Source organism: Pezoporus wallicus, unplaced genomic scaffold (assembly GCF_028554395.1).
Source record: "Pezoporus wallicus isolate ANWC-B61680 ecotype Strahan unplaced genomic scaffold, APGP_CSIRO_Pwel_v1 contig_5261, whole genome shotgun sequence".
In the NCBI taxonomy this organism is placed as follows: domain Eukaryota; kingdom Metazoa; phylum Chordata; class Aves; order Psittaciformes; family Psittacidae; genus Pezoporus; species Pezoporus wallicus.
The window spans coordinates 7,049,560-7,075,400 of record NW_026642423.1 but is presented as its reverse complement, the minus strand read 5'-3'; the positions used below and the strand labels follow the sequence as shown (position 1 = coordinate 7,075,400).

Sequence of the window (25,841 nt, the reverse complement as noted above, 5' to 3'; positions counted from 1 at the left end):
TCAACTTCATAGTTTCAATTTAAACTAAAATCCCTTCAGGATGTAGAGATTTTTAAGTTCCTTTCCTGAAAGGGAACAGGCTTAACAAGACATAGATTTGTGCATCTTACTGTGTTTCTCTCGAAAAGAAGGTTAATAAAGAATAACTACGGATTAAGATGTCTCAATCTAATAAGGAGATGAATTTTTACTTTGATCTCTTCCAGTCTTTGTTGCCACATTAACTAACCAACAGTCTTAGTGGCAAGTAGAGTGTGAGGAATGATGCTGAAGAAATAGATGACAAAAAAAATCAATTATTCCCACTGAATAGAGTCTGAATTTTGTACAGTGAATTCAGTTACAACAGAAGGCACTGTACTGTATGGGGTACTGAAGCTACATATTCTCTGTCATTTTAAGAAATACTTCTCAGGGAAAAAAAAAAATCATATTTTTCATTTTGTGTAAGAAAGTGCAAGTCAGATTTCATGGTTAGCAGCTATGTCAACCTTGTCTTCCCCTCAAATAAATTATAAGTGATACTTGTTTTTTTTCTCTAGTAGAAACCTTCAGGAAAGTAATTAACTTTTACTTCCTGAAAGCAAGGATCGATACATTTCTCTTTGTGAAAGGGAATGAATGTTGTCACTATGTTAATCTATAGAATTTGTCTCGCTGTGAGAACAGTTGCTGACCCAGATCATTTAACTGCTCATTTTAACATTATTTTACTACTGGAAGCTTGGGGTTTTAAGCTGCAGAAATACAACAGTAAGTAAAATTTTGGGCATTACCTCTTTTGAAATAAATTATGTTCTAGACCCTGGTTTAGAATAAGCAGTTATTCTCAGAAAAACATCTATAAAGACAGCTTTGTAGCATTCAAGGATTAACAATATCTCTGAATGCATGTGTTCAGTATTTGCATGCAGAAAGATTGTTCCCATGGTAACAAATTAGGAAAATTATACTTGTTTTTGCTTACAATTAATATTGTGTCACCAGAATTTAGTAATAATTACAGCTCTGTAATAATAAACAGAATAAATAATAAAGTTTCTAAGAATAACAAACATCTATCTTTCAATCAGATGATTGAAATCAATCCTAAGGGAGCATGGAGGAGGGACACCTCCTCATTAAATGTTAGAATTGGTCCATTCTTCACTGACTGTACTGACTTAAGCTTTGTCACATGTTTCTTTGCTAGGCGGGTATGAAATGATACTGAGCTAGAATAGTAAAATGTTATGTTTCTTCTTCACAGATATAAGAGATTAGCAGAGGCAATGGACAATTAGAACCTTTCATTATTTACCATACCGCATACTCCATGCTATGCTAGAACAACCAGTGTATAATATCAGGCTCTTCTAGTTTGATATAACCCTGCAGCAGAAGTACTAAGCCAAAAATTCTCACCACTTTAACATTTCTCTAGAGAGCTTTGAAAACATCTGCTGCAAAGGAATTTGGGCACCCAATACCCATTAATATTAGAAGTTACTTCAAATTAGGCTTAAAGGGAATTGCTTATTTCAATTACCTAAGCTGCAAAATCTTCAGTGCCTATTAAAAAATCTTTCTGTTAAAACAGAATGAGGAAAAATCAAAGTGCTGCTTGAGATTTTTAAGCGCAATGATTTGTAGGTTTATAATTTTAAAATCTCTTTTTCAAAACATATATTACTACTCCACAATCCCTAATATTTTGTTCTCATTAATGTGTCTTAATCTGAGGACCAAAACAGCAGTTATTCATAGCTGGAGTAATTAGCCCAAGATGAGGCACTTTCATTTGCAGATCTAGAACCCAACTTTCTTGATCTTCAGCTTCACTACTAGTTTTTATGCAATACCCCAAATACTATAGCTTTTTTTTTTAACTGACATCCCAAAACTTTGCATAAAACATGAGTTTTCCAAAAGAAATTTTTTTTCAAAGTTTTGGTTTGGGTTTTTTTTTTTTTTCAAGATTTGCAGAGGAAAAAGGCATATTACAACAATTAGATGCTATTTTTTAAACTTCACCACAGTTGAGCTGTGCAACGTAACTTTACTACAGTAGGAAGAAACTGTATCCTCTTCATTGCTACTGAGACAAGAATTTGCTTTAAGGCTTTAGAAAATAACCCTCCTAAATATAAGCATTGTTTTAAAGGGTTTGGAAAGAAATGCCACTGCTTTTTGTAGGGCTAATTCACTGCGCTACTTCCAGTAAATATTAAGAAACAACAACTATCATAAGTGGTATGAAAACCTAACAGGATATCCTGGATTCCCTCGTCTGAGTAACACTTGTTAAACCCGCTGTTCTCATACCCAGATCACATACATTGAGGGGATGACACAGCACAGAATTTGTTTGCTCAAATAGAAGTTCTTCTGCTCTGTTAAAATTCAGTTACATCAAAGAAAACAACTTCTTCCACGCATCTTCAAGCAAAGAAGCCTAGAGTGCATTATTAGCAGTATTTGGTAGCTTGCTGATATAAATCTTCTATATCTGCTACTATATAAAATGTTTTATTTCATATCAAACACATCAAGTTAGTAACAATGCGTTCTTTTGCTGACAGTATTAATAAAATGTCACAACTGACACTTTCCAGATCAAATCCTCTGGAAGGCTGCTCTGTTATCTTCCCAGATCTGATTTCTCAACATTATTGGTACTTGAATGCAGGACTAAGCAGTGGCATCTCTGAACAGTGTGTCATAAAAGTAAATATGTCAGACAGAACTCCTTATCATGTTATATATTCTTTTCCATGGGGGAGGAAGCGGGAAAACTCCAAGCATTTTAATTACCATGGAAAAATTGTGAGGCAGTGGCCAAATGATTAGCATGCAGTTCTGTTATTTACTCTTGAATAAACAATCTTGTCAGAGGATCCAAGTCTGCAACCACCATTTTAAGAAAATGTCATTAAAACATTAAACTTGATGTATCTAGTTTAGATAATATATAACTAAATTAGTAAACACTTAAAGTATTTTGTTTTCCATTCTACCAATATAATACCAAACATGGCACTGATTAATATACAATGTTTCAAAATCTTCATTTCATGTCAGATAGTTTTGTCCTCGGTATAAAACTTGCCACTTTCTACAGGAAGAACTCAGTTAGTAAGGAAGCAATTGATCAAGTCAGAGATGTACTTTTAATTGCAGAAATAAGAGCACTGTGTAGCAACTGTGAGCTGGTGACTGTTGTTGTCCCTGGGACTCTTTGGTCCCTGGGACACTCTGAGATGCTTTTGAGGGTCAATGAGCCAATTCAAACCAGTTTTCTTAGTCCCATTCGTTTCCCAGAAGATCCATGCTGCTGTACGGACTGTTGCAAGAAGAACCAAGACATCTTCTGCACAGTGAGTGCAAGTACTTAGTGTGTTAGAACAATATGAATTACATTGTCAGGGAAGCCCCTGATCAAACTTTTTCTAGAAAAATCTTTTCTAATAGAAACTGAACAGTCGTATCTTAGTATATAGAAATAAAATTGCCACAGGCTATTTTTAAGACCTATAGATGATTTCTCTGTAACTGAATAATGAAAGGTGCTGACTTAATTCCTCAGGATTGGAGTCCAAGGGTAAATAAGTGCGGCACAATGCTTAACAACCAAGTTATGCTAAAGTAAAAAGGCAATATAAGGTTTAACTTGGTGACTCTGAAGGCTGGTTGCCTCCACAGGTTCAGTTACTGTACATATAAAAAGAGCAATGGAGAAACACTAATTTGTTGTGTAAATCACCTCTCCCTGATGCCCAGTTCAGCGCTGTTTAGCTCATGCTGGGTATGCATTCTGAATCTCTGCCAAGTTACTTTACAGCTCATACCATACTGGCATTTTCTGAGATACTGCTGGCACAGAACAGTATTTTCCATGTGTTTTTCATACAGTCCATCCTACATATCTCTATGTTGACAGAAGAAGACAGAAATATTTATTGATTGTCTCATGCAGTGAAAAATGAACTCGGGTTTTCCAACATGACCTTGAACTGAAGAAGTGCAATGTACTATTAATTCCTAGGTAAGCTATTGACTAGAAATTGCAGATGGGAGGCATGTAATAGAAGCATTGACCAAAGTTTCTTCTGTATAAATTAGGGTCCTAAATCCATTAGCTTAATTAATGTGCAAAAGCACATGACACCTAGTTTTTTTTCACTGAAATCATTTGGAGCTCCTGAATGTCCAAATGACCTGACAGTATTATCCTGCAAAACAGACAGGGCAACAGGCTAGTAACCTAGTTTAGATTCCTGTTCCTACACACCCAGGTGCAGCATTTTGGCATCTAATTGTAGATATTCTCGCAGGGCATGAGAAACATTAAAATTAAATATATATTTAAGAAACTAGCATTGTTGTCTTGCTCCCGCCAGAGCTTTTAGTGGAATTCATGTGACCTGGGTTGTTTGTAAGCTCTATTTGATACCAGATCTCTTCTGCACTGCTCAAATTTTCCTTTAATTGCAGGAATTGCTCAAGCATTGTGCTTCTATACTGCTGTGGAATTGTTTCTTCCTCCAGCTGAGCTGTTTTCAAATACTGAATTACTTTCAGGGTACTATACTGCATTAGTGAAGCTCTGAGTGTGCCAGTATATGCTAGCTCTCTCTTGACTGGAATGCTAGAGTGAGCATTTCCTGGATTTTTGTATTTATTTTGAGAAGGAGGTAGATGGATTTTTTTGATTTTTATTTTCAATTAGAGGACAATCTCTGCATGATTTAGAAACTAAATATGGGATGTTGCAACAAAATAACAGTTGTTTCTAGTGAAAAAATAAAAGCTATTAAAAACTGTTCTGAAACACGCAAACTCAAATAACTGACTTGTATGGCATTTAGTTTTCTAATTTCTGCATGGCATCAAATTTAAACCAGAGTTGCTTTCTAGTTTCTTGTATTTAAATAATAAACAGTTATTTGGAAACTGTAAGAGGAATTTGCTATTTTAGAATCTGTTTAACCTGTCAAACCTTGATGAAGTTTTCAGGCTACTGGTGTGAGTTCATTGTGGCTGTCATTTTTCTCTGTAGCAATTAGCATAGGTTCACAAATGTATGAATGTATTAGTAAGTAATGATGTGTTGTCTTTTTCTACTACAGTTGTAGCCATCATCTTTCTCCTACTTCATCTTGTCTGTGCTGAGTAATACTTGTAGTAAGTTTTTGTATCATCAAGAAAGTTTGCAACAGAAGGAAGATACAACTGAATAATTTGTCGCCTTGTCCACAAGGCCAAGTGTTTTATTTCTTCTGTACTTCAAGGTGTCAGCCATTCCATGCTTCCTAGCATAGCAGTGAGTAGTGAAGCTTTACAGACAACAGTCACCTTTGATTCAGACCCTGATATTTATCCCCAGAAGGGTCTGAAGGAGGTTACACTGTGATGTGGGAGAAAGAGACCCCATAATGCCACATCCCACACTTCTGAAGCATTCAAGTGGGATGTGGAAGAAGGAGCAGAGGCTTGAACCTGGGTTTTCCATCTCCTGTATAAATAGCCTAGTTACCATGATATCTGACACAATACAGACACGATTTCTTTTTTCTTTTTTTTTTTCAGTTTTTCTTCAAGGAAACTGAAAAAAGAAAAAAAAACAACCAAAAAAAACCCACAAAACTCCAACAATTTAGTTTCTCTCAGAAGATGAAATCTTGAAAAGATGGGAAAACAGTTTCCTATGTGACCATAGTCTTAGAGTATGTCATTAGCCCTTGTCCTATCCTGAGCTAAAATGAGGTTGTTCCACAAGCAGACTATTTGCTTGTACTTATTAAAGTAAATAAACAGGTGCTAAAATCTATCACTAAAGAACACACATGCATAATTTTTAGCAAAGAAGACAGTAGGAATTATGGACCGTTTGGCAATGTTATCTTGAGTACACGATGGTTTTTTTTCAAACTGTAAGAGTTTTACTTCATGCTTTATGAAAGCAAGTTGTGCAGACAGCAATTCCAGGGGAGGGCTATGCCTATTTTTAGCAAAATTCCAAAAAAGGGAAGCAAAAAAGAAAGACTGAGGTTTCTGAACATATCTGCTCTCACAAATTCACCATCAGGGCGAAGAACAGCACAACCAAATGTCCCCCAGCTATCAGCCTGTATGGGATCTTTCCCTTTTTTAGCTTTTATGCCCCATCCAGACATAAGCTCTCTAAGAGGCAAACCTGCCTATAAAGTCATGTAAATACCAGCCTCATAGTGTTTACATTAGGTTGTTTCTAGAAGGCAGATTCATTTAAGGAGAGAATATTATGTCCTTTTTCTTCCAGGCTGGTTTTCAGCTTCACCCCGTTTCACTGTAAATATCAAAAGAGAGACAAACAGTCTTTTTTTTTAAAAAAAAAAAAAAAGAAAAGAAAAGCAGCAGAGGCAGACTTGAACCAGCATTTCCATGAGGCTCAAATATTTTAATGAAAACAATCATTTGACCTTGTCAACTTTGGGTAATCTTATTAGACTCTGTTTTTTCACTAGCTGTCTCCAGCAGATTTTGAAACAAAAGTTGTATTTCAAAAAGATGCATGAGATGAGCTGGTATTCTTAAGGAAGAGGTAAGAGCAGTGTACGCTGTTAGCCAAAGAAGTTAGATTCATAGACCTTGTCCTCATCCCCTTCCACACTGCCCCTGCCTTTCATTTCTGCTCAGGGCTATTTGTGTCTGCAAGACAGGATATTCAGCCAGACCTTCCAGCAACCCTTTGAAACCTGCATGGTTTGATGAAGTCCAGTGGCAGTCTGGATATACTCAGTTAAGTGAATGTAATGTCCTGCTGGGTAAAAACTAAAAATTAATAAAAATTTTGTATTTACATGTAAAAAGTAGTACCCTTGCTGAATGAGGTGATGGTTCTTTGCTTTCTGCTATGGTGATCTTTATTGAAGTGAAAGCCTTAACTATCTTAAGCATAGCCCTTAGGGCTAGGAAGGTAAATGTAATAACCTGGTGGTTCACTATACATCCTAGTCTGTATAGAAACATTGTTCTTTAACAGTGATGAATTGAACATCACTAATTGTAGTTGCGAATGAACAAACTATTTTCTTGGGGTCCCTTCTGCAATGAACTGAGAGTGGCTGATTGTAGGCAGAGAAAAGTGAGAGAGGTATCTGAGCATACAGATATCCATTCTGTGCATGTGTTGTGCAAAGGCAGAAAATGACATTGTCAGCCAGCAATAAAGAAAAAAAATAAATTTGGGATATTTTATAGTCACAGGGAAACATGAGTATTTCTGAAAAATAGCAATAGTATCTGCAACCCAAGATGGCAGTTGACAGATGGTGGGTTTTCCCCATTGTTGGTGTTCTTTGTTCATATCAGGCTTACTTGAGTGTGGAAGTAATCAAATTTATATAATTGCTTTAGCTTGTATTAAAAGCCATTATAGCTCTGAGGAGATACCCAGCAGCTATTTTGTTCTCAGTTTAGAGAAGAGCACAGAATCTGATGTCATACACAGCAGGCACACACACAAAAATGTTTACGTGGTTTTTAATCATATAACTGAGTTAGTTTGCATCTAATGAGCAACTAATGGATGATTTCCGTTAATAGGGATATTTAACAGCAGATGATAGGCCAAACTCCACAGAGCTTCCAGCTGGCATCTGATAAGTAGTTTCATCCACGTAACTGGGACTACAGCTTGAAATAAGAGTTTCTGCTCAAGGCATAACCATACAATGACAAAGAGGAAAGCTGCTTTAAAAACACTACTTATTGCTTTTGCTCACACACGTTGTGAAGGAAAGAGGATCTGGAAGTATATTTGTAGTCACTAACTACAAATATCTAGGGTACACGTCAGTCTGTTGGTGACCTGAAAAGTAATAGGTTCCTTTAATGAGCAGTAGTGTTCATTGAAGACCTTCATTTAAACAGGGTTAAGCTCACATGGAAAATGTGGCAGGACATAGTTCATGTCCTGGTGGTCCAGTTATACTAGGATAAACACCTCACAAGTACCGATCTAAACAATTAATTTTGTTACACTGACAGTCATCGAAGAAAGGCTTCTTTGAGAGATATACAACTGCTCTTTTTTGAAGTGATCCTGCCCCTCTACTCTGCTCTCATGAGACCTCACTTGGAGCATTGTGTGCAGTTCTGGTGTCCTCAACATAAAAAGGACATGGAACTTTGGAACAAGTCCAGAGGAGGGCCATGAGGATGATCAGGGGCTGGAGCACCTCCTGTATGAAGACAGGCTGAGAAAGGTGCAGCTGTTCAGCCTGGAGAAGAGAAGGCTGCGTGGAGACCTCATAGCAGCCTTCCAGTATCTGAAGGAGGCCTATAGGGATGCTGGGGAGGGACTCTTCATTAGAGACTGCAGTGATAGGACAAGGGGGAATGGGTTCAAATTTGAACAGGGAAATTTCAGGTTAGGTATAAGAAGTCCTTCACTGTTAGGGTGGTGAGGCACTGGAATGGGTTGCCCAAGGAAGCTGTGAATGCTCCATCCCTGGCAGTGTTCAAGGCCAGGTTGGACAGAGCCTTGGGTGACATGGTTTAGTGTGAGGTGTCCCTGCCCACGGCAGGGGGGTTGGAACTAGATGATCTTAAGGTCCTTTCCAACCCTAACTATTCTATGATTCTATGATTCTATGACTTATCTGTAAGTACTGCAAGACTATCCTACCTCTCCATTATCATGATTCTGGTGCCTACAAAATCAATGAAGGCTGAGCATATAAAAGTCAACCATACTTTGAGAAACAATTACTATGAAATGGAAGTGTATAAAAAAGAAAGTGGCAAATTTTTTTCTATATTCACTGCATAGTGAAACATTCTCTGGAACGAACTGAATAAACACTGGTGTTGACACCTAAACCATTACATATTTCTTGAAGCATTTGGTCTTTTAACAACCCATAAGCACATTGCTTACTATCTCCAATTACTCTAAAACTTAAAATCAGTCTTCACATCTGTTTATTGCTTGAGCTGTAACATGAGACTCCCATGGTGGCTTCACAATTCATGGCTCTTTATTCATGCGATATCAGCTGATGTGTTCCCTGGGTATCACACGCAGCTTGTACTTTGCTATAGCAAAGGGGGTTAAAATAAAAGACTCATTTTATTGGTTTGGTAGATTTGGGAAGGATTTTTTGTTGCTCAGTGTCTTCCTACTTTGAAATAATTTAAGTAAACAACCAAAAAATTCCTACCTTTTGAGACTGTTGTGGCTAACACTAAGCACCTATGTCCTTGGATATTCAAAAGCGCTTAGCAGATACTGCTTCTGCTGGAAGCAATAACATCTTAAAAGCCAGACTACTTCAGTCAAGCTGCCTACTTGAGCATAAGAAAATAACAAATGTCCTTTCACAGCAGAGGCCGTCCTCTGACAAGGATGCTCAGGATAGCAGACAAAAAGAGACTGCTCTAAATTAAATGAGCCCCTCCACTTCTGGAATTCAATGGTTTGAAGGCATCCAGACTGTTACTTTTAATGGCTACCACTACACCTAACTCCTATGACTTTCTTCTTTTGAACCTATTTATGTTTCTGTCTTGCAAAACATCAGTTCTCTGTGAATGTAGATTATGTATGGTATTTTAAAAAACACTTCTTTTGTTTCTTTTATGCCTACTGCCTGGCAATTTAATTGGGTGGCCTCTAGTTCTTGTTTTGTGAAAAATAGTTTGTAGCCATTTTCTACCTACCTGTCTTCTCCACTCTCTTTCTACTTACCATTTGCAATTTGTAGAACATTGTCTTCCAAAAATTTATGTGCTCAGATTTCAAATTCTGGGCCATATTCTTTGGTGCCATGACCCTTTCTTTTGTGAAGAAAAAAGCAGGTGAGGCAGAGGAGAGTATTTACTGCCTGTGTATCACTGTTTCTTTGCTAGCTCACAAGTGGTGTAAGAAACAGTGTGTGGCATTAACTAGCCTAGATTTAGCTGAGCTCATTCACCACTGTTTATGCTGGAAATCTGAGCAGAAATTCAGTATGAGATGGATCTTGGCCTAGTGTTTTCACCCCAGTTAAACTGCTGTAAGAAATGGAGTATGACAGATTATAGGAGATGGGTAGCAGAATTCTTTGGTTCTTTTAAAAACTCCAGCTTCAACTATGAATATTATGAGGATCATTCAGGATAATAAAAGTGTTTTTTAAAAGTATTTTTAATCCTTGAGTTTAATATGCTGAAAGAACATATTATATTTTCAGGTACCAACAAAGCATCGCTATGGATGTAAGCTTTGCAGTTCATCTGGTACCTTCCAAAACTCACCTTTGAATTAACTTCTTTTATTTATTTATTTATTTTTTAACTAGGTGAAGCAACAGTGAAGAAGAAACCAGCTCCAAAGACTCCTCCAAAAGCAGGTAATTTGTTGCATGTGTCATCCTATGGGAAAAAGTAATAAACCAATACAGTTCTAAAGAACAGACTCCACATTTCTAAGTACAGCTGTTTGGCTACTAGATTTGTTTGCATAAGTGATTAAACGGTGGATACACAAAGCCCCTTTTTCAAACTTGTTCATAAGGTTACACTGTGCTAAGAATTAAATTATGAGCATGCAAGAAAGTTACCATCAAATAAACTATAGCAAGATCCTACCAAATGTCAGCAGTAGTGTTATGACTCATGCCCTTTTCTATATCCACAAGACACCTTAGCCTTTTGTGAAAGAGATTTTTCTACATATCACAGAATGCCACCTCTGCATGAGTAGCTACCACAGAGAAGTTGATAGATTCTGCTTTTCGGCGTAACTGGCATTATGGTAACCTGTTCACGTGTTTGCACTCTCCTAGGCAAAGCTGTCTGTATTTAAAGTTAACCAGAATGTTCCTCTATGGGAACCTGCTTTTAATATCTTAAAACTTTGTCAGACTTTTAAAGCTGCTTTAGTTGCATTGAACAGAAAAAGAAAGCACTTTTTTTCTCACCTAGTAGCCCTGTGCCTTGGAGAGAAATGTTACATTTTTCAATGAGGTCATTCTAATATTAAGGGATATGTTTTACCATTTCTGTCAATATGTCCTCAGATCTGCACCAATATTTTTTATCATGCTGCTCTTATTAAGCAACAGAACAGGTTTCACTCTGGAGTTGTCTGGGCTGCAATATTTCTGGCATCTGGCCCTAGCAGCTACCAAGGGTCTGGCACATTTGGCATCACAGCCAAGAGGCAGGAAGAAGCACTATCAGCAAAATAGATGTTCTGCCATCTATTGATTCTTAGGCAATGAGAGGGAAGAGAAATACCTGATACAGAAATGGAGGAGTATGGTATTGAAAGATTTAAAAGAAGCACTGTAATACACAGACAAAAGGATCTGTCACTGCTCATGGGGAAATTGAGTGTGATGGAAAAAGACATCAGTTTCCGTCTTCATCTCTCTGCTGTATGTCCCACATGATGTTTATCTGGCTACTGAAGCTACAGTCTTCATAGGCAGGTGTTGAGTCTTAAATTCTCTGAATACCGTTGATGACATTAAGGAGCACATTTGCAGACTGCCTCAGCACACACATATTGGCTGGAGCCAGTCTTCAAAAATACAAAATACAAAAGAAAAAGGTTTTCCTGAAAAACCCAACACAAAATTTCACAAGCTGTACATTTGGAATTAGTGGTAGAGTAGGGCATAACACTTTCGGCTTTTGGATCTCTGTACTTTGGTCTGGCATGAGTAAACTTATGTCAGGTAGCTTGTTATTTGCTTTACTACAGTAGAACTAACAATGTCCACAGAATTGTTTTATTGCAAGCAACAGATAACTGCTAATCTGGATTTCAAGTGCTCCTCTGAAACCGCTGATCTATGCACGTGTTTTGAATTTAATGAAAAATAAAAAATACAGTCACTTAAAGAGAGATTTGGTTTTTTTGTTTGTTTATTTGTTTTCCCCATCAGCTGCTCCTCCTCAGATTACTCAGTTCCCAGAAGACAGAAAAGTCCGTGCAGGTGAATCAGTGGAATTGTTTGCCAAGGTGGTAGGAACAGCACCAATAACTTGCACCTGGATGAAATTCCGGAAGCAGGTAAATTGTTTTCTGCCTGTTTTAACAATCACTGAGAAAGTAGAGCTGGAAAGGAACAACAGCCCATCTTGTCCATTTCCCTTCCCTGGGAATTTGCAAGGTCAATGTCATTTCTGCCAGATGTTTTCTGCACCTCTGCTGAAAACATTCCAGTGATAAAAGTTTCACAACCTCCATTAGCAACCTATTGCAGTGCTTAAATATCCGTAGTGTTAGAACTGTTTTCCTAATGCCAAACACAAATCTTCTTGCTACAGTTTAAACCCGCTGCTGCTTGTCCCCCCTTATGACAAATGACTCTTCCTTTGAGAAAAGCCTTAGACCATGTAATTAAACAATAGATTATGTGAAAGATAGTGGATTTCTGAAAAGTATCTGTCACATGAAACATATCTCTCCTTGAAAAATAACCTTTTCTTCATTGTTGTCTGTTCTAAAGTTATGTCAGAGGGGAAAAATGCCATATAAGAAGTTTGAATGAAATGTCTTACAACACAAATGTCACCGTGCAAAGCACAACAACAATTGTGTAGCTGTGGGTGCCCTCACCCCCTAAGTTTAGAGTTCCTTATACTTGAACTAATTTCCTTGAACTGTGTTATATGTGTCTGGAAGGGCAGCTTCTAAAGAGAGTTGCTTTAGTAAATAATGAAACCACTTTAAATCAAATAGCCCAGTATGCAAGTACAAACTAGAAGATGAAGTGCCATGTTAGGATAAAGCAGATATAATTATGTACTGTAGCTGCTATTCTGTTTATTTCATTCTGAACTCATTATGCACTCCATAGAGCATAAATAAAAACATCTCCTCCTACAAGTTTAGACTCTAAATCCAGATGCATCAGCATTTCATTGAAAGAATTCAAAACAGTTTGCTAGTGCAAAGGGTATTCCGGAGTCCATCTTTGCTAACTCCCAATAACCCCTTACTCTAGGGGAAAGAATGACTTTTTTTTGAACTCCTAAATTTTCTTAAAATTCTGAAGTTTCAAGACTGGAGTTAAAAAGTGGTCAAGTCATTTCTACCAAAATCCATCTCAGAAGCTTCAGAAACATTCAGCGCCTATTTTGCTGAGCTCTGTAGTAATATGTGGGTAAAAATTAACCCCTCAAAAGTGAGTTTCTGGTTTATGCAGAATTCTGGGGGCATTGGTGAATAAAACGATCTTATTTACATAGATTTCAAGGCCATTTTAATATACAGAATCTATGTGATAACAGAAACCAGTACCTCATAATACCCATATCAGATCCACAGTCTCTGATTCTACTACACCTTTTTTCCTTTGTAAAATATTATTTTTTACGATCTTTATACTTTCTTCTTTAGTTATTCACTATGAGACAATATAAAGGTTTGCATTAAATGACAATTTTTAAATGGTTCATTATTGCAGGTGAATCAGATAGAAAAGAAAAAACTTCAGGAGGGCTCATAAACACTGTCCGAGGACGAGTGAGAGCAGCGGTCTTTCCTTTATTAAATTAAATGGGGAACCAGTTACTATGTACTGTGCTGCATCATTACTTTGCTTTTTTTTTTTTTTTGGACAACATACTGTTTTATTCTTGGATTTTTCTCTTCCATAAATGTGGTTGATTTCAACTTTGTTCCGCTCCCAGTCCTAAAAATGAAAATTACCCAAGTGTTTTTACAACTTTCCTGGCGTTCATTTGTAGTTGTTATTTGATCAGATCCATAAAGTGGTGAGTTGTGATTTAAGCCCTGCCACTGTATTCTGCAGCATGCACGAGAAACTCGTCCTCTCCATGTTCCTTCCTCACATTCTCTTAGGTTCAAAAGAGCCACCAGGGCCTCTCACAGGTGTATTCTGGATAAATATATTTTGCTTGAAGAAGGGAATGTTTCAGAGTTGTGACCCATACTGTTGTACTTGATGGCAGTCTAGTAGAGGGATGCTGGAACTGTCCTCAGCTAAAAAGGGGAAAACCTTCGAAAAATCTCTGAGTTAGTTGAGCAACAAAGTCCATTGTTTAACACTGCCAATTATCAGAGCTTCCTAACTATGATCAGTGATTTTCTTTTGGGAACACAGCGATCCAAATTCCTGTTCCCCACAACCACTGCAAGCCACTGAGTACCTTTCCAGGGCTTTCTCTGCGTAATTTGGATCTAGGTCTGCTAGACTGGTTTGGGCTTTTTTTTACTATTACCTTTGACTAATTCTAATAAAGCAAAATATTAAGCCAGTGTAGACTCTCAGAAGAACAAAATATGAGGCAGGGGGGAACAATTTTCAGTATAATTTAAACTGAAATCCTATATAATCCCATTTACTAGCTTTCTATTCGAGTTACTGTAGGAGCATCTTTCTCGGGTTACTTTTGGGCATATAGCAGTGCATGTGTTCTATCTAAGTTGAGAAGAAAGCAGGGAAAGTCCTGCTTTTAGCCTTATAATTTCTTATTCTCTGAATATATGAGACAAGATAAGGCAAACAGCCTTCAATTTTAATGAAATTCTGAGAATGAGTTGGAAGAGTCACTTATCTTACAAGGAAGTGGTGGGAGGAAGAAGGGCATTGACATTATGTTGTCTGTTTCATAAGAACACAGTGTACAGCTTCTGTAATTGCAGTGTAGCATTATGAGGCTGTTCAATAATCTGTCATGTCTCAAGTTAATACTGATTAAAATCTAAGTCTCCTTAGCCATTTACGCTAAGATAGCTTTGTTTTAATTAAAAACTAGTTCATAATATGCCTGTGGTATTCAGCTGAGATTTTGATTTTTGCCTCTCCAGAAAATAAAAATGCTTTAGGAGAGCTAAATTTGCTCTTTGTATGTCTCTCTGCACAGTTATAGCATTACAGCTCCATTTCAGTCAACATCATCTTCACTCGTTCAAACCCAAGAAACTGTTACCCTGGTTTCTGTGGAAATACAGAATAAGGCTGGTTAAGACAAGAGGATTAAAGTCTCAGCTACAGAAGTTTTGCACATTGGGCCTCTAAAAGGGAATGGCAAATGAATTAGGGTATTTAGAGCTAAACTTTTGTTCTGCTGTGGTCTCTGTAGATATGTATGTGAGAACAAACTCTGTTCTTTTGCCAATTACAGTTTTCACTTTCAGCCTGTCAAAGAGGAGTTAGAAAGTGAAACTCCTGTTCCTTAGTGGCGTCCCAATAACACCAGTACTCCATGTTGCCTTTGCAGGAATGGAGCCATCAAAATTTTCCATTCCATTTTTTGATGTTCTGTGTTCATTACCAGCTGCACATATTCACTGCCGTAATAGACTTATCTGCAGATAACACCCAGTATAATAACCTTGTATTGGAATTTGAACTCTTCCAGATATGAAGAAATTTGTCCCATAAACCTTTCTTTTTTTTTTTTTTTTAAATTTGGCAGATTGAAGAAAATGAATATATCAAAATTGAGAATGCTGAAAATACCAGCAAGCTAACAATATCATCAACAAAGCAGGAACACTGTGGATGTTACACCCTAGTTGTAGAGAACAAACTTGGCAGCAGACAAGCACAAGTCAACCTTACAGTTGTTGGTGAGTCCATAATAATCTTTTAGATATACACTTATTCTTCAGACATCACTCTACATTTGCTTTATGTATGATGATATACAAAAAATTAAATAAAATAATCAGATAACTAAAGAAGACTGAAATGAAAAATGAGTACTTTAAAAAATATCTGGACTGGACATTGTAATAAGGACTACAGGGAAGTTCAGTAGGGCCATTCTGTGCTTTATTTTGAAAAATTATTCATTACAGATGGAGGAACAAAATAACTCAGACTTAAAAAAAACCAAACAATAACTCCTGTCTCTTGGGGTTGTTTTTGTTAGGTAGGACTTCTTTCTCCTGTTTAATCTTTGCAGCATCCAGATGTTTGCTAGACTGCAAATTTTAAAACTGTTATTTCAGGGAGGATTGAGGTGGTTTCTATTAGACTATAAATTTGAAAACATCCTGTTGCTTGGGAGAGGGAGATTTTATCCTTTTAATTGAAATTCCTACCATTGTCTACCGTTCTATAGTGACAGAAAACAGTGAATAAAGGCACTCTATTTAAAATATGAAGCCCTTTGTATATGGGCCTTTACACAAATGTATTTCAAAGCTTCAAACAGCCTTGTCAGATGATACATTCAAGTCAACAAGTTTATTGTAGCAGGCTATGGACAGCTGCAGGTAGCTGTAGACTGGTAGAAGGTTGCAGCATGTTTGCAGATAAAACTGCAGCCTCGATGTAGACCTGCTAGCTTGAGTATCAGACAAACTCTAGAGCTGTGACATTTAGCTCTGAAAGGGATAATGAACCCATCTTGGTGCGGATACACAGCAAATCATTTCCAGGGAAACCTAGGGAAGTTCACAAGCAAAGGGAGTAACTTGGTTAAAACATTAGTCTGCTGGATGGGTCTATTTTTAGGCTCTGTTATCTGCAGCCTGCAGAGAGTATTGACACAAGGCAGGGGAGGGCAGAGCTTGCCCAAACATTTGGATGAATTCTAGTTCAACTAGCAAAGCTGTATCCTAAACACTCACTCAAAACTGTACTGGCTCTGCTGTCCTAACAGGTAGGTGGGCTAGTGAGCAAGTAAAAAAATGCAGGAATAATTGCATTTATTATTCCTGACTCCAAAGAAATCAATGGCGAAGTACCATTAACCCAAGTTGGACTGGAAATTCATTCCAGCAATCCAGAGAATAACTTACAAAGTTTAATGAGCAGAATCACACTTTCAAGTACTGCTAAAGAGTAAATATCACTCAGTTGCATACTGCTGTACATATTGTTGATAGAGGCTTCCTCATTATTTAAAGAAATCTCTTCACCTAACCTGTGGCTTTTGTTGCACTTAAAAATAACTGCATAAATATCAAAGAGATTACAGCAATGTGCCAGAAATTCAAGAATAGAAGAAAATAGAATGGGTATTTTTCATGATGCATTGATAAATTTTACTAACCCTTCCAACAGTGACTGTGCAGGTCAAAAGTATAGCTAGGTTAAAAATGAACACCATGAAAAATTGGGCCTTGAATACTCATCATATACATCATTTTGGATACAGCTTCTGACTTCAAAGCCCCGACACTGCTTATTAGCAGCTACAGGAATGGCAGGAGATTAATCACTCCTTACATTTCCTTTTTTTCCCTTTTTCCTAGGCAACTGCTTCAGGCTTCTAACTGTAGCAGGTTGTTGGGCAAAATGGATGGTTTTAGGCTGAACTAGGCCAACAATTCCTATTATCTTGTCGCTGTGTGAACCTTGACTCATTATTATATAAGTCATTGCTTTATATCCTTTGGAGTTAATTGGTTTGAAAGTCTTTGAATTCTATAACCTTATAAAGCTACATCTCAGCCTCCTCCTTTGCTCTTCCATAAGAAATGTGCCAGAGAACAGTGGGATTCCCAGAGATGCTTTTGGGAGAGTTGGGTGAAGAATCCTTACAATGTACTGGAATTTGCCATGTGTTTTGGCTGATGACAAGCTGTCTGTTTCCAATAAGAAAGAATAAATCCCCTCTTGTAAAATTGCCAAGATCTTCAGATCTCGCTGACGTCAGCACTGCCAAACACATTACAAAGCCTCAAGACTCCTAGTTTGCTACAGATGCATGTTAAGGCCAGATCCTTCCATCTGGGTACTCAAAAATATGGGAAAAGGGAGAAAAATGTCTTCCTTCCAGGGAGTGGGTTAGAACTGCACCACTGAGGTAAAAATCCTTTAAAGGTGTCAAATGTTCATGAGTGTTGGAAATTACTTTTCTCCAAAGCCTGCTCCAGTAAAATAGGGAAGCTATGCTACTCTGAATCCGCAAAATGTGACACTTCTTAGTCTACCAAAGCTCGTCCTTAGTCCTGAATTCTCACCTGTCCATCCTCTCTGCTCCGTTCAAAGTACTGGGAAGAAATTTGCCCTGCCTGCTCTGACCCCACATTCATAACAAGCATTTGTGGAGAAAGCCCTGGTGCTACAGATCAGCTCTGTTTGCCTCAGCTATTTACAATAAGGCTCTAAACTCTCCGTGGGCTGCCTCCCTGTAAGTTACCTATAAAAGGCATCTACGTGTATGCTGTGTGCTCAAAACTCTGCTGACCACAGTCCACAACTAAGTCTTGAATGCCCTGAGGGAAACTACGAATACAGAACATCTGCTTTCTGAAGGAGTGTGTCTGAGCTGACCTGGAGCTATGTTTCTCAAAGGGCTAGCTAATGGAGCTGTCTGCTTTGAATTTTAGCAAGTCAAAAACATTTGTTAAAACAATATGGAAATAAAGAAATATTTCTTTTATTGTTACCTTTTACAACCACGTGGGTTACAAAGTCTTCATGTTGATGCGCAAGCTTCTCACGTGAAAAACTCCAATAAGGATTTCCCAAAATAAATTTTAACAGTAACACATGCCAGGGAGCAGGTTGCCCAGAAAAGCTGTGAAGTCTCCATCCTTGGAGGTATTCAGGTTCACGCTGGATAAACATCTGAACAGTCCGACCTTATAGCTGATCATGCTTCTGGCAGAAGGTCTGAAGACCTTCCTGAGGAGATTCAAGACCATCCATTTTGCTTTTATATTTATGGTTGTCAAAGATCTTTCTTCATAAAAAAATGACATTATTGACTTAACCTCCAACCAGAGGACAAAGGACTGAGCTTATCAGACAGGAGTTAAATCAGAAATGATCCTGCTGTGATTTAAACCCTGAGTCTTAGACTGTAATCTGTAGCTGGGGGAAAAAAGCTACCTAAAAAATCCTGCGAATTTAGTTCCTAAAGTCTTACATTTAACTTCTCACACTGTCAGACTTCAACTGCAAACCTAACTGAACTGAGCAGGGGTTCTGACAAAGAGTTTGCATATGATACGATTTGATGCAGTTTGGGCCATGGGAAAAGATGCTCTTGAAGGAAACTCAACTTTGTCCTAAGTACTTTTTTTTCTTTTGCAATTTTAATGAATATCGATGAAAAAAATGTCCATTACACACAGCCTCCAGTGGGAGCTGTTTGCAGTGCACACACTGGATACACCAGTACAGACATAGTCAGGTTAGAGGAGACTTGTTAATTGATAGGCAGTGCAGTGTGATAATGAATACACAGCACTGAGCCACAAGGACCAAGTCTTGAGTTTAGCATTGATTTATTGTGTACCTTTGTCTGTGCAAGCACTAATTAATACTAGGAGACCTGCATAGAAGCAAGACATCCAAATTAAGCAATGTCATCTTTTAAAGGGTTGACAGATCCCAAAATGTCCATGTTGAGCTCTCCTCTATTGTGTTACAATCAGATCTCTTAAAAAAACAGTTTCATTAGTGATCTCTCTAGGGAGATTTTGCAACATGTTTCTCCTCCAAAACCAAAATGGCTTGATGTGAGACTGAGCTAATGATTTACAGCAGACACTTTGTCAGATTAAAGTGGACTTCTCTTGCCAAAGCTACATTAAATGAGCCAGTGATAAGCATAGGGTAAGATGGGACTGATTTAGGCAAGGTAGTTCCTTCACTCTACAGTGATAGCATTATTTTCATGCCATTTATTGGATGAATATCATAGAGTCATAGAATAGTTAGGGTTGGAAAGGACCTTAAGATCATCTAGTTCCAACCCCCCTCCCATGGGCAGGGACACCTCACACTAAACCATCTCACCCAAGGCTCTGTCCAATCTGGCCTTGAACGCTGCCAGGGATGGAGCATTCACAACCTCCCTGGGCAACCCATTCCAGTGCCTCACCACCCTAACAGTGAAGAATTTCCTCCTTATATCCAATCTAAACTTCCCCTGTGTAAGTTTTAACCCATTACCCCTTGTCCTGTCACGACAGTCCCTAATGAAGAGTTCCTCCCCAGCATCCCTATAGGCCCCCTTCAGATACTGGAAGGCTGCTATGAGGTCTCCACACAGCCTTCTCTTCTCCAGGCTGAACAGCCCCAACTTTCTCAGCCTATTTTCATAGGGGAGGTGCTCCAGTCCCCTGATCATCCTCATGGCCCTTCTCTGGACTTGTTCCAACAGTTTCATGTCCTTTTTATGTTGAGGACACCAGAACTGCACACAATACTCCAAGTGAAGTCTCATGAGAGCAGAGTAGAGGGGCAGGATCACCTCCTTCGACCTGCTGGTCACGCTCCTTTTGATGCAGCCCAGGATACGGTTGGCTTTCTGGACTGTGAGCACACACTGAAGCTGGCTCATGTTCATTTTCTCATCAACCAACACCCCCAAGTCCTTCTCCGCAGGGCTGCTCTGAATCTCTTCTCTGCCCAACCTGTAGCTGTGCCTGGGATTGCTCCGACCCAGGGGTAGGACCTTGCACTTGTCATGGTTAAACTCCATGAGGCTGGCATCAGCCCGCCTCACAAGTGTGTCAGGGTCCCTCTGGACGGCATTCTTTCCCTCCAGGGTATCAACCGAACCACACAGCTTGGTGTCATCGGCAAACTTGCTGAGGGTGCACTCAATCCCACTGTCCATGTCACCAACAAAGATGTTAAACAAGACCGGTCCCAACACCGATCCCTGAGGGACACCACTCGTTACTGATCTCCAGCTGGACACTGAGCCATTGACCACAACTCTTTGCGTGCGGCCATCCAGCCAGTTGTTTATCCACCCAGTGGTCCACCTATCAAATTGATGTCTCTCCAATTTAGAGACAAAGATGTCATGTGGGACAGTGTGGAATGCTTTGCCCAAGTCCAGGTAGATGACATCAACTGCTCTGCCCCTGTCCATCAGTTCTGTAGCCCCATCATAGAAGGCCACCAAATTGCTCAGGCAGGATTTCCCCTTAGTGAAGCCATGCTGGCTGTCACCAAGCACCTTGTTGATTTTCATGTGCCTTAGCATGCCTTCCAGGAGAATCTGCTCCAGGATTTTGCCAGGCCCAGAGGTGAGACTGACTGCTCTGTAATTCCCCAGGTCATCCATTTTCCCCTTCTTGAAAATGGGGGTTATATTTCCCTTTTTCCAGTCGTCGGGAACTTCACCTGACTGCCATGATTTCTCAAATATTTTTTATTATCAAACTTACAGTTCTGAACATATTAGCTCTGTAGTAACAGGATTAGCCCAATCTGTAACCACTTAGAAAAAGGAACTTGGTTTTCATGCTGTCTAAAGCTGGGTACTATGACAAAGAGTCAAAAGAATAATGGAGTATTCAACAAGAATTTGGCACTAGAGAATTAGTCTGTTCTGCAGCTATGCCACGAGCTTCCTTCATGATTTTGGGCAAACTGCTTCATGTTTCCATGCCTAGTATACAGTGGGTTTCTGATGATCAGTGTTTGGTGAGTACTTTGCATATTACTGATATCTTTTACTTTTTTAAATAAAGGAGCAAAACCACATGTACCACCTACCCGGGGGCTTATTTTGACCCAGACTGTTTGTCACTTCTAAATCCTTTAGATCTGTATTGTTCTTGGTGTGGTAATGTATTAAAAAAAAAATCATGGCAATTACTGAGCTCTTTGGCAGTTACATGCAGAAGAATGACAGTGATGTCATTGTATCCTGAGAGGCCTAAAGATAATTGTTACAGTGGTTTTATTACTCTAAGCATTTGTGCACATACTGTGTGCTGCATCCTCATGCACTATTGGAAACTGATAAACCACGTACTTAAAGACACATGTATAAGCACATTGCATATATACCGTCATGCAAGTCATAGAACATGAATTCACTAAGTAATGCCTGCTCCTCTGCATGAGGTTACTAGTCCATATTGGAGTTAGGATGGAGAAGTTACTTCCTGTGAGGAAACTATTACTTCTATGCCTTTAGCAGGATCTGTATGATACAGATCATCACTAACTCCAATAGTCATTCAATATAATGGTAGAATTATTCATTGCTTTTATGAAGTGCTTGCTCCTGGTTCAACATATATGCATTCTATATTAGTATTAGTTCTTTGCTCTGAAACTGTTATAAGGAAATGTGGACGCATAGCCAACAGTTCACAGTGGAAATATCAGTGTTTTTTGTGACTGCCTGGGAAGTCTGGCTCAGTGCTAGCTGCTCAGACTGCGTGGATCCAGAGGTGGTCAGAAATTGTGTGTTCCCTCTCTGGAAAAGTGCGTGCAGCCATCTGTGAGGCAGATAGCAAAGTGGAACAACCATAGGCACTTCTACAGAGAAAACTGCAGCTTGGAAATATTAACATGAATGCTTCCGAGACTTCATCTTCCGAGAAGCATCAGATTGTATCTTGCAGGATCCATGTGATTCCCTGTTTACAGATAGGGTCAAGAATGCAGTGAATCCTCTAAGAATATGCGGGTGGACTCAGTCTCTAACCTTTAGCCTTTAAAATTCCTCTGGATTGCTGGAGGACTTTTTATAGTTAAAGGGCAACCAGACTGGTGGTTAAGGAAGAGATGTCTTATACTGCTGTTGCTGCTGCTGCTGTAGTTCAGCAGTGTTGTACTCTCCACGGTCAGCCTCCTTACTAATGCTTGGTGGCAAAACTCTGAAGCAGTATCAGAACTAAATTTACACAGCGAGATAACAATGTATAGAGGAAAAACGGTTTATGTTGCCCTATGCGTCAGTGCTTGTATACAGATATTATTCCTTGAAGAGCCATCTAGTTTCAGTGTCATTTCTGTTAGAAGAAATTCCAGCAGAACTCCCTGCTTAGTTATTTTTCCTGATACTTACCTTCACCTTTCCCCTGATAAAGAAAAGGAAATATCATGGCAGTATTTTTTTTACCTCAGAATTCCTGTATTTCACCTGCTGTTAAATGCTATGAATGGCTTGGTTATTAAAAATGATTCATCATGACTCCAGCTCATAAACATGGGGTTCCAAGGACCCAAACTCACCTCAGCAAAGACTTGGAATCTGTTGATAGTCTTAAGGGGAAAGTCCTAAAATTCATTCTGTCTTTCAGCGGACAGGTATTGGAGCTCTGATTCAGTCAGTTATCAAACCAGATGCATAACATGTAGCACATGAGTAGTCCAAATAGCTTGTTGATTCAGGCACAGGAGCAGATAGTTTAGAAAAAGGGCTCCTGAGAATGCATTATGTATTTGTTTGTTCCATTAGGCCTGTGGCAGAAGATGTTCTTGTGCTGAGGGCATTTGTGTGGGAGTGGTGAGTTCTGGTTTCGTTCCCAGCTCCATTCTCCCGCATGTCCTTGAGCAAGGTCATTTTACTCTTTTATGCCTCAGTTACCCCAAGTGGCAGAGTAGGAACAATGGCATGAAGCAGTGCTTTGGGCCTCCAGTGTTTATGAGACACTTTATCTGCAGGAAAAGGGCAGTTTTTACACAACCTAGTTTTATGTCAGAGTTGTCAGGAAGGGCAATATGGTGACGGTTCACACTTCAAGGAGGTTAGCACCAGTCTGCATTATGTATTACAGGGAAGGTGTGAATTTCAGACTCTGGACCCCTGAGCTAACTAGCCTTGTCCATGTGGTCCTCAGCTGTGCTGGGGAGGCTGCTTCTTTAGGAGAAATTTTCAACTCCTATGTTGTTTTGCAGCAAAATAAGACATAGAAGTTGCATATGTACTAAAGTTAGAATACTTTAGTACCTCTAGTATACTAACATCCAGCAGAGCGTTAATGGTTGTTACAGGGTGTTCAGGGGTAATAATATCTCTACTTTCAGGACTTCTCTCCCTTGAGAAAAAAGTTGCAGGGCATAGTTTTCCAAGCAAAGCAGAGATGTCTGCCATGACCCCAAGCCCTGTCAGCAATAATGCCGACTTCAGTTATGACCTTTTATGGTTTCGCTTTTCTCCTGCTGATGGATTTCAAATGAAGGCTTTGCCAGTGCTGTCGGCATGGACAGTGTTCAACTGGCTTTTGCAGCGCATTAAATGCCTTCTCTGGCTAAACAGCTTGTGGAATGGAATTAAATTGTTTTGTTCTGTCTGTTCTTTATCTGGCAGACAAATATCACGATAGCTAATAATAGTATTATACAGAAATATGATAACGGGATTTAGAAAGAAACCAAACCAGTTTTGAGAACAGATGAAGCTACTTCAGAGATGTTGCTTCAGTGCTGTCTCTGTTCATAAAAGAAAAATAACTTTTTTTTCAGATGCTGTACTTGTGCTGTTCTCAGTTTTCAGAGGCTTTCTACTGGAATAACATTGCTGCTTAAGAGCCACCAGGGCCCCGCAAGCTCTGAACGTGCAGCAAGCCCTATTGTCTTGCTTTTGCTCAGCCTGACCCTTACATCAAGTAGCAGAGCAATTTCCATTTCCCTGCACTCTGAGTCAGATAAGGAGATTTCTGCCTTTTTTGGTCTCATGGAATGGTGCTTGTGTTCTGTGCACTCTGTAAACTGAGCAATGTGGAGAAGACAGTGAGATCTGGCTAGCAGCTTCATATTATATGGGTGTCCTGTATGAGTTGTGGGTTTGCCACATATGCAGAAAGAGAGAAAGTCCCTTTCTTTATCAAGAGGAATTTTGGGTTACACACCACTGAAAAACAAGACAAGGACCTCAAGTCAAATTTGTCTCATAAACAGCAATTAATTAAAAGCTGAGCATGCTTATGCTTTATGTTTCTTGAGTTTACAAATACAACTTAATTAGAGGTTACTCCAGGCTGTATGTCAAAACCTGTTTACCAAAATATTTCTGAAAATTTGTCTAAGGAAGGGATGCAGCTGAATTCAATTTGGAAGTAACTAATAAGTGCATGTTTCAGTCCTGCTATGGTCTTAAATGTGGTTTATACATTTCATATGAGGCCAGCTTGTGACATTACCATTTGCCCTACGGAGCACATGCAACAAAGAACAAACTTGAATCTGACCTCTTTGGTCTGAGGTAGTGGTAATTTACACCTCCCTTTGTTGGGAAGCAGGGTTTTTTAATCTGAGCTTAGTTTGCTGGAGCGCAAAGGGAGGAAAGCAGTAGAGCACTCCTTCACATCACCTCCACTCCCCTCTCCCCTATGTATGGTGCATAACACATATGAGTTGCTACTGATATTTCCTCAGTGCCACAAGTGTTAGTCACTTTATGCAGTCTCTGTGCTGCTGTGTAGAACAGTCCCTGAGTGAGGCTTAAGGCCAAATTAGCTACTTGTCCTTCTCTTTTTCTTGCCTAGGCTTTGGGAGCCAGCTCAGGGCAATTCTTACTGATATTCCTAATGATATTACATAGGAAGCTTTGTGCTTGATACCCCATTAGCATTTAACTGTCCAACCTCCAACTTTCTTGTTAGCCTCTACATTCATACTGTTAGGCAAACGAGGTGATCATGCATCCTAGTAAAAGAGGTGTAAGTACTATCTATCTGCTACAAAGGCACTGGAGTTTATAGGATTTTGACCAAGTTCAACAGGACTGTGTAGAAACAGCCAATTTGACTGGGACAATCTAGACTATCATAAAGTGTAGCTAAGTCTTCATTTTGGTGTTACATGCATGTTGTAAGTTAGCCAAGACTGGAATATTGTTAGTTTCATACAGTTAAGACATTTTATGGTGGAGAACATTTATGTGTTTTCTTTTGTCGCATGTAACAGTAAAACTGAAGTTACAGCTTGCTATTCAAATTAATCGCTTCCCCTATAGAAATGTTCACAAGCAGCAGTGCATGTCTGGATGCACTCTCTTCCTTCTAGTTAATATGTTGGCTTGTGGCTATGGTTTGGTCCAGAACAGGAAGAACAAAACTGTGGTCCAAAAAGCCTATGTAAAGCCCTCACAATATAAGCCTAAGTATGAAGTATGTTTATGTGTGTAAGAGACTGCACATGACATGCAAATGAAATACTGAAAATGAGCAGCTCAAGGACATTAACGGTATACTA

General features: G+C 38.9%; 1 protein-coding gene across 4 annotated transcripts in view; it reads left to right on the top strand.

Annotated features, from left to right (window-relative positions):
• Positions 1-25,841, top strand: part of MYLK (myosin light chain kinase) — a 226,943-nt gene that overhangs the window by 165,543 nt on the left and 35,559 nt on the right. For all 4 annotated transcript variants that reach the window (XM_057430189.1, XM_057430188.1, XM_057430191.1 and 1 more), the window contains 3 exons: positions 10,305-10,355; positions 11,898-12,025; positions 15,403-15,556. In XM_057430189.1, coding sequence (XP_057286172.1) covers positions 10,305-10,355; positions 11,898-12,025; positions 15,403-15,556 — 333 coding nt within the window. The remainder of the gene's footprint in view (positions 1-10,304; positions 10,356-11,897; positions 12,026-15,402; positions 15,557-25,841) is intronic.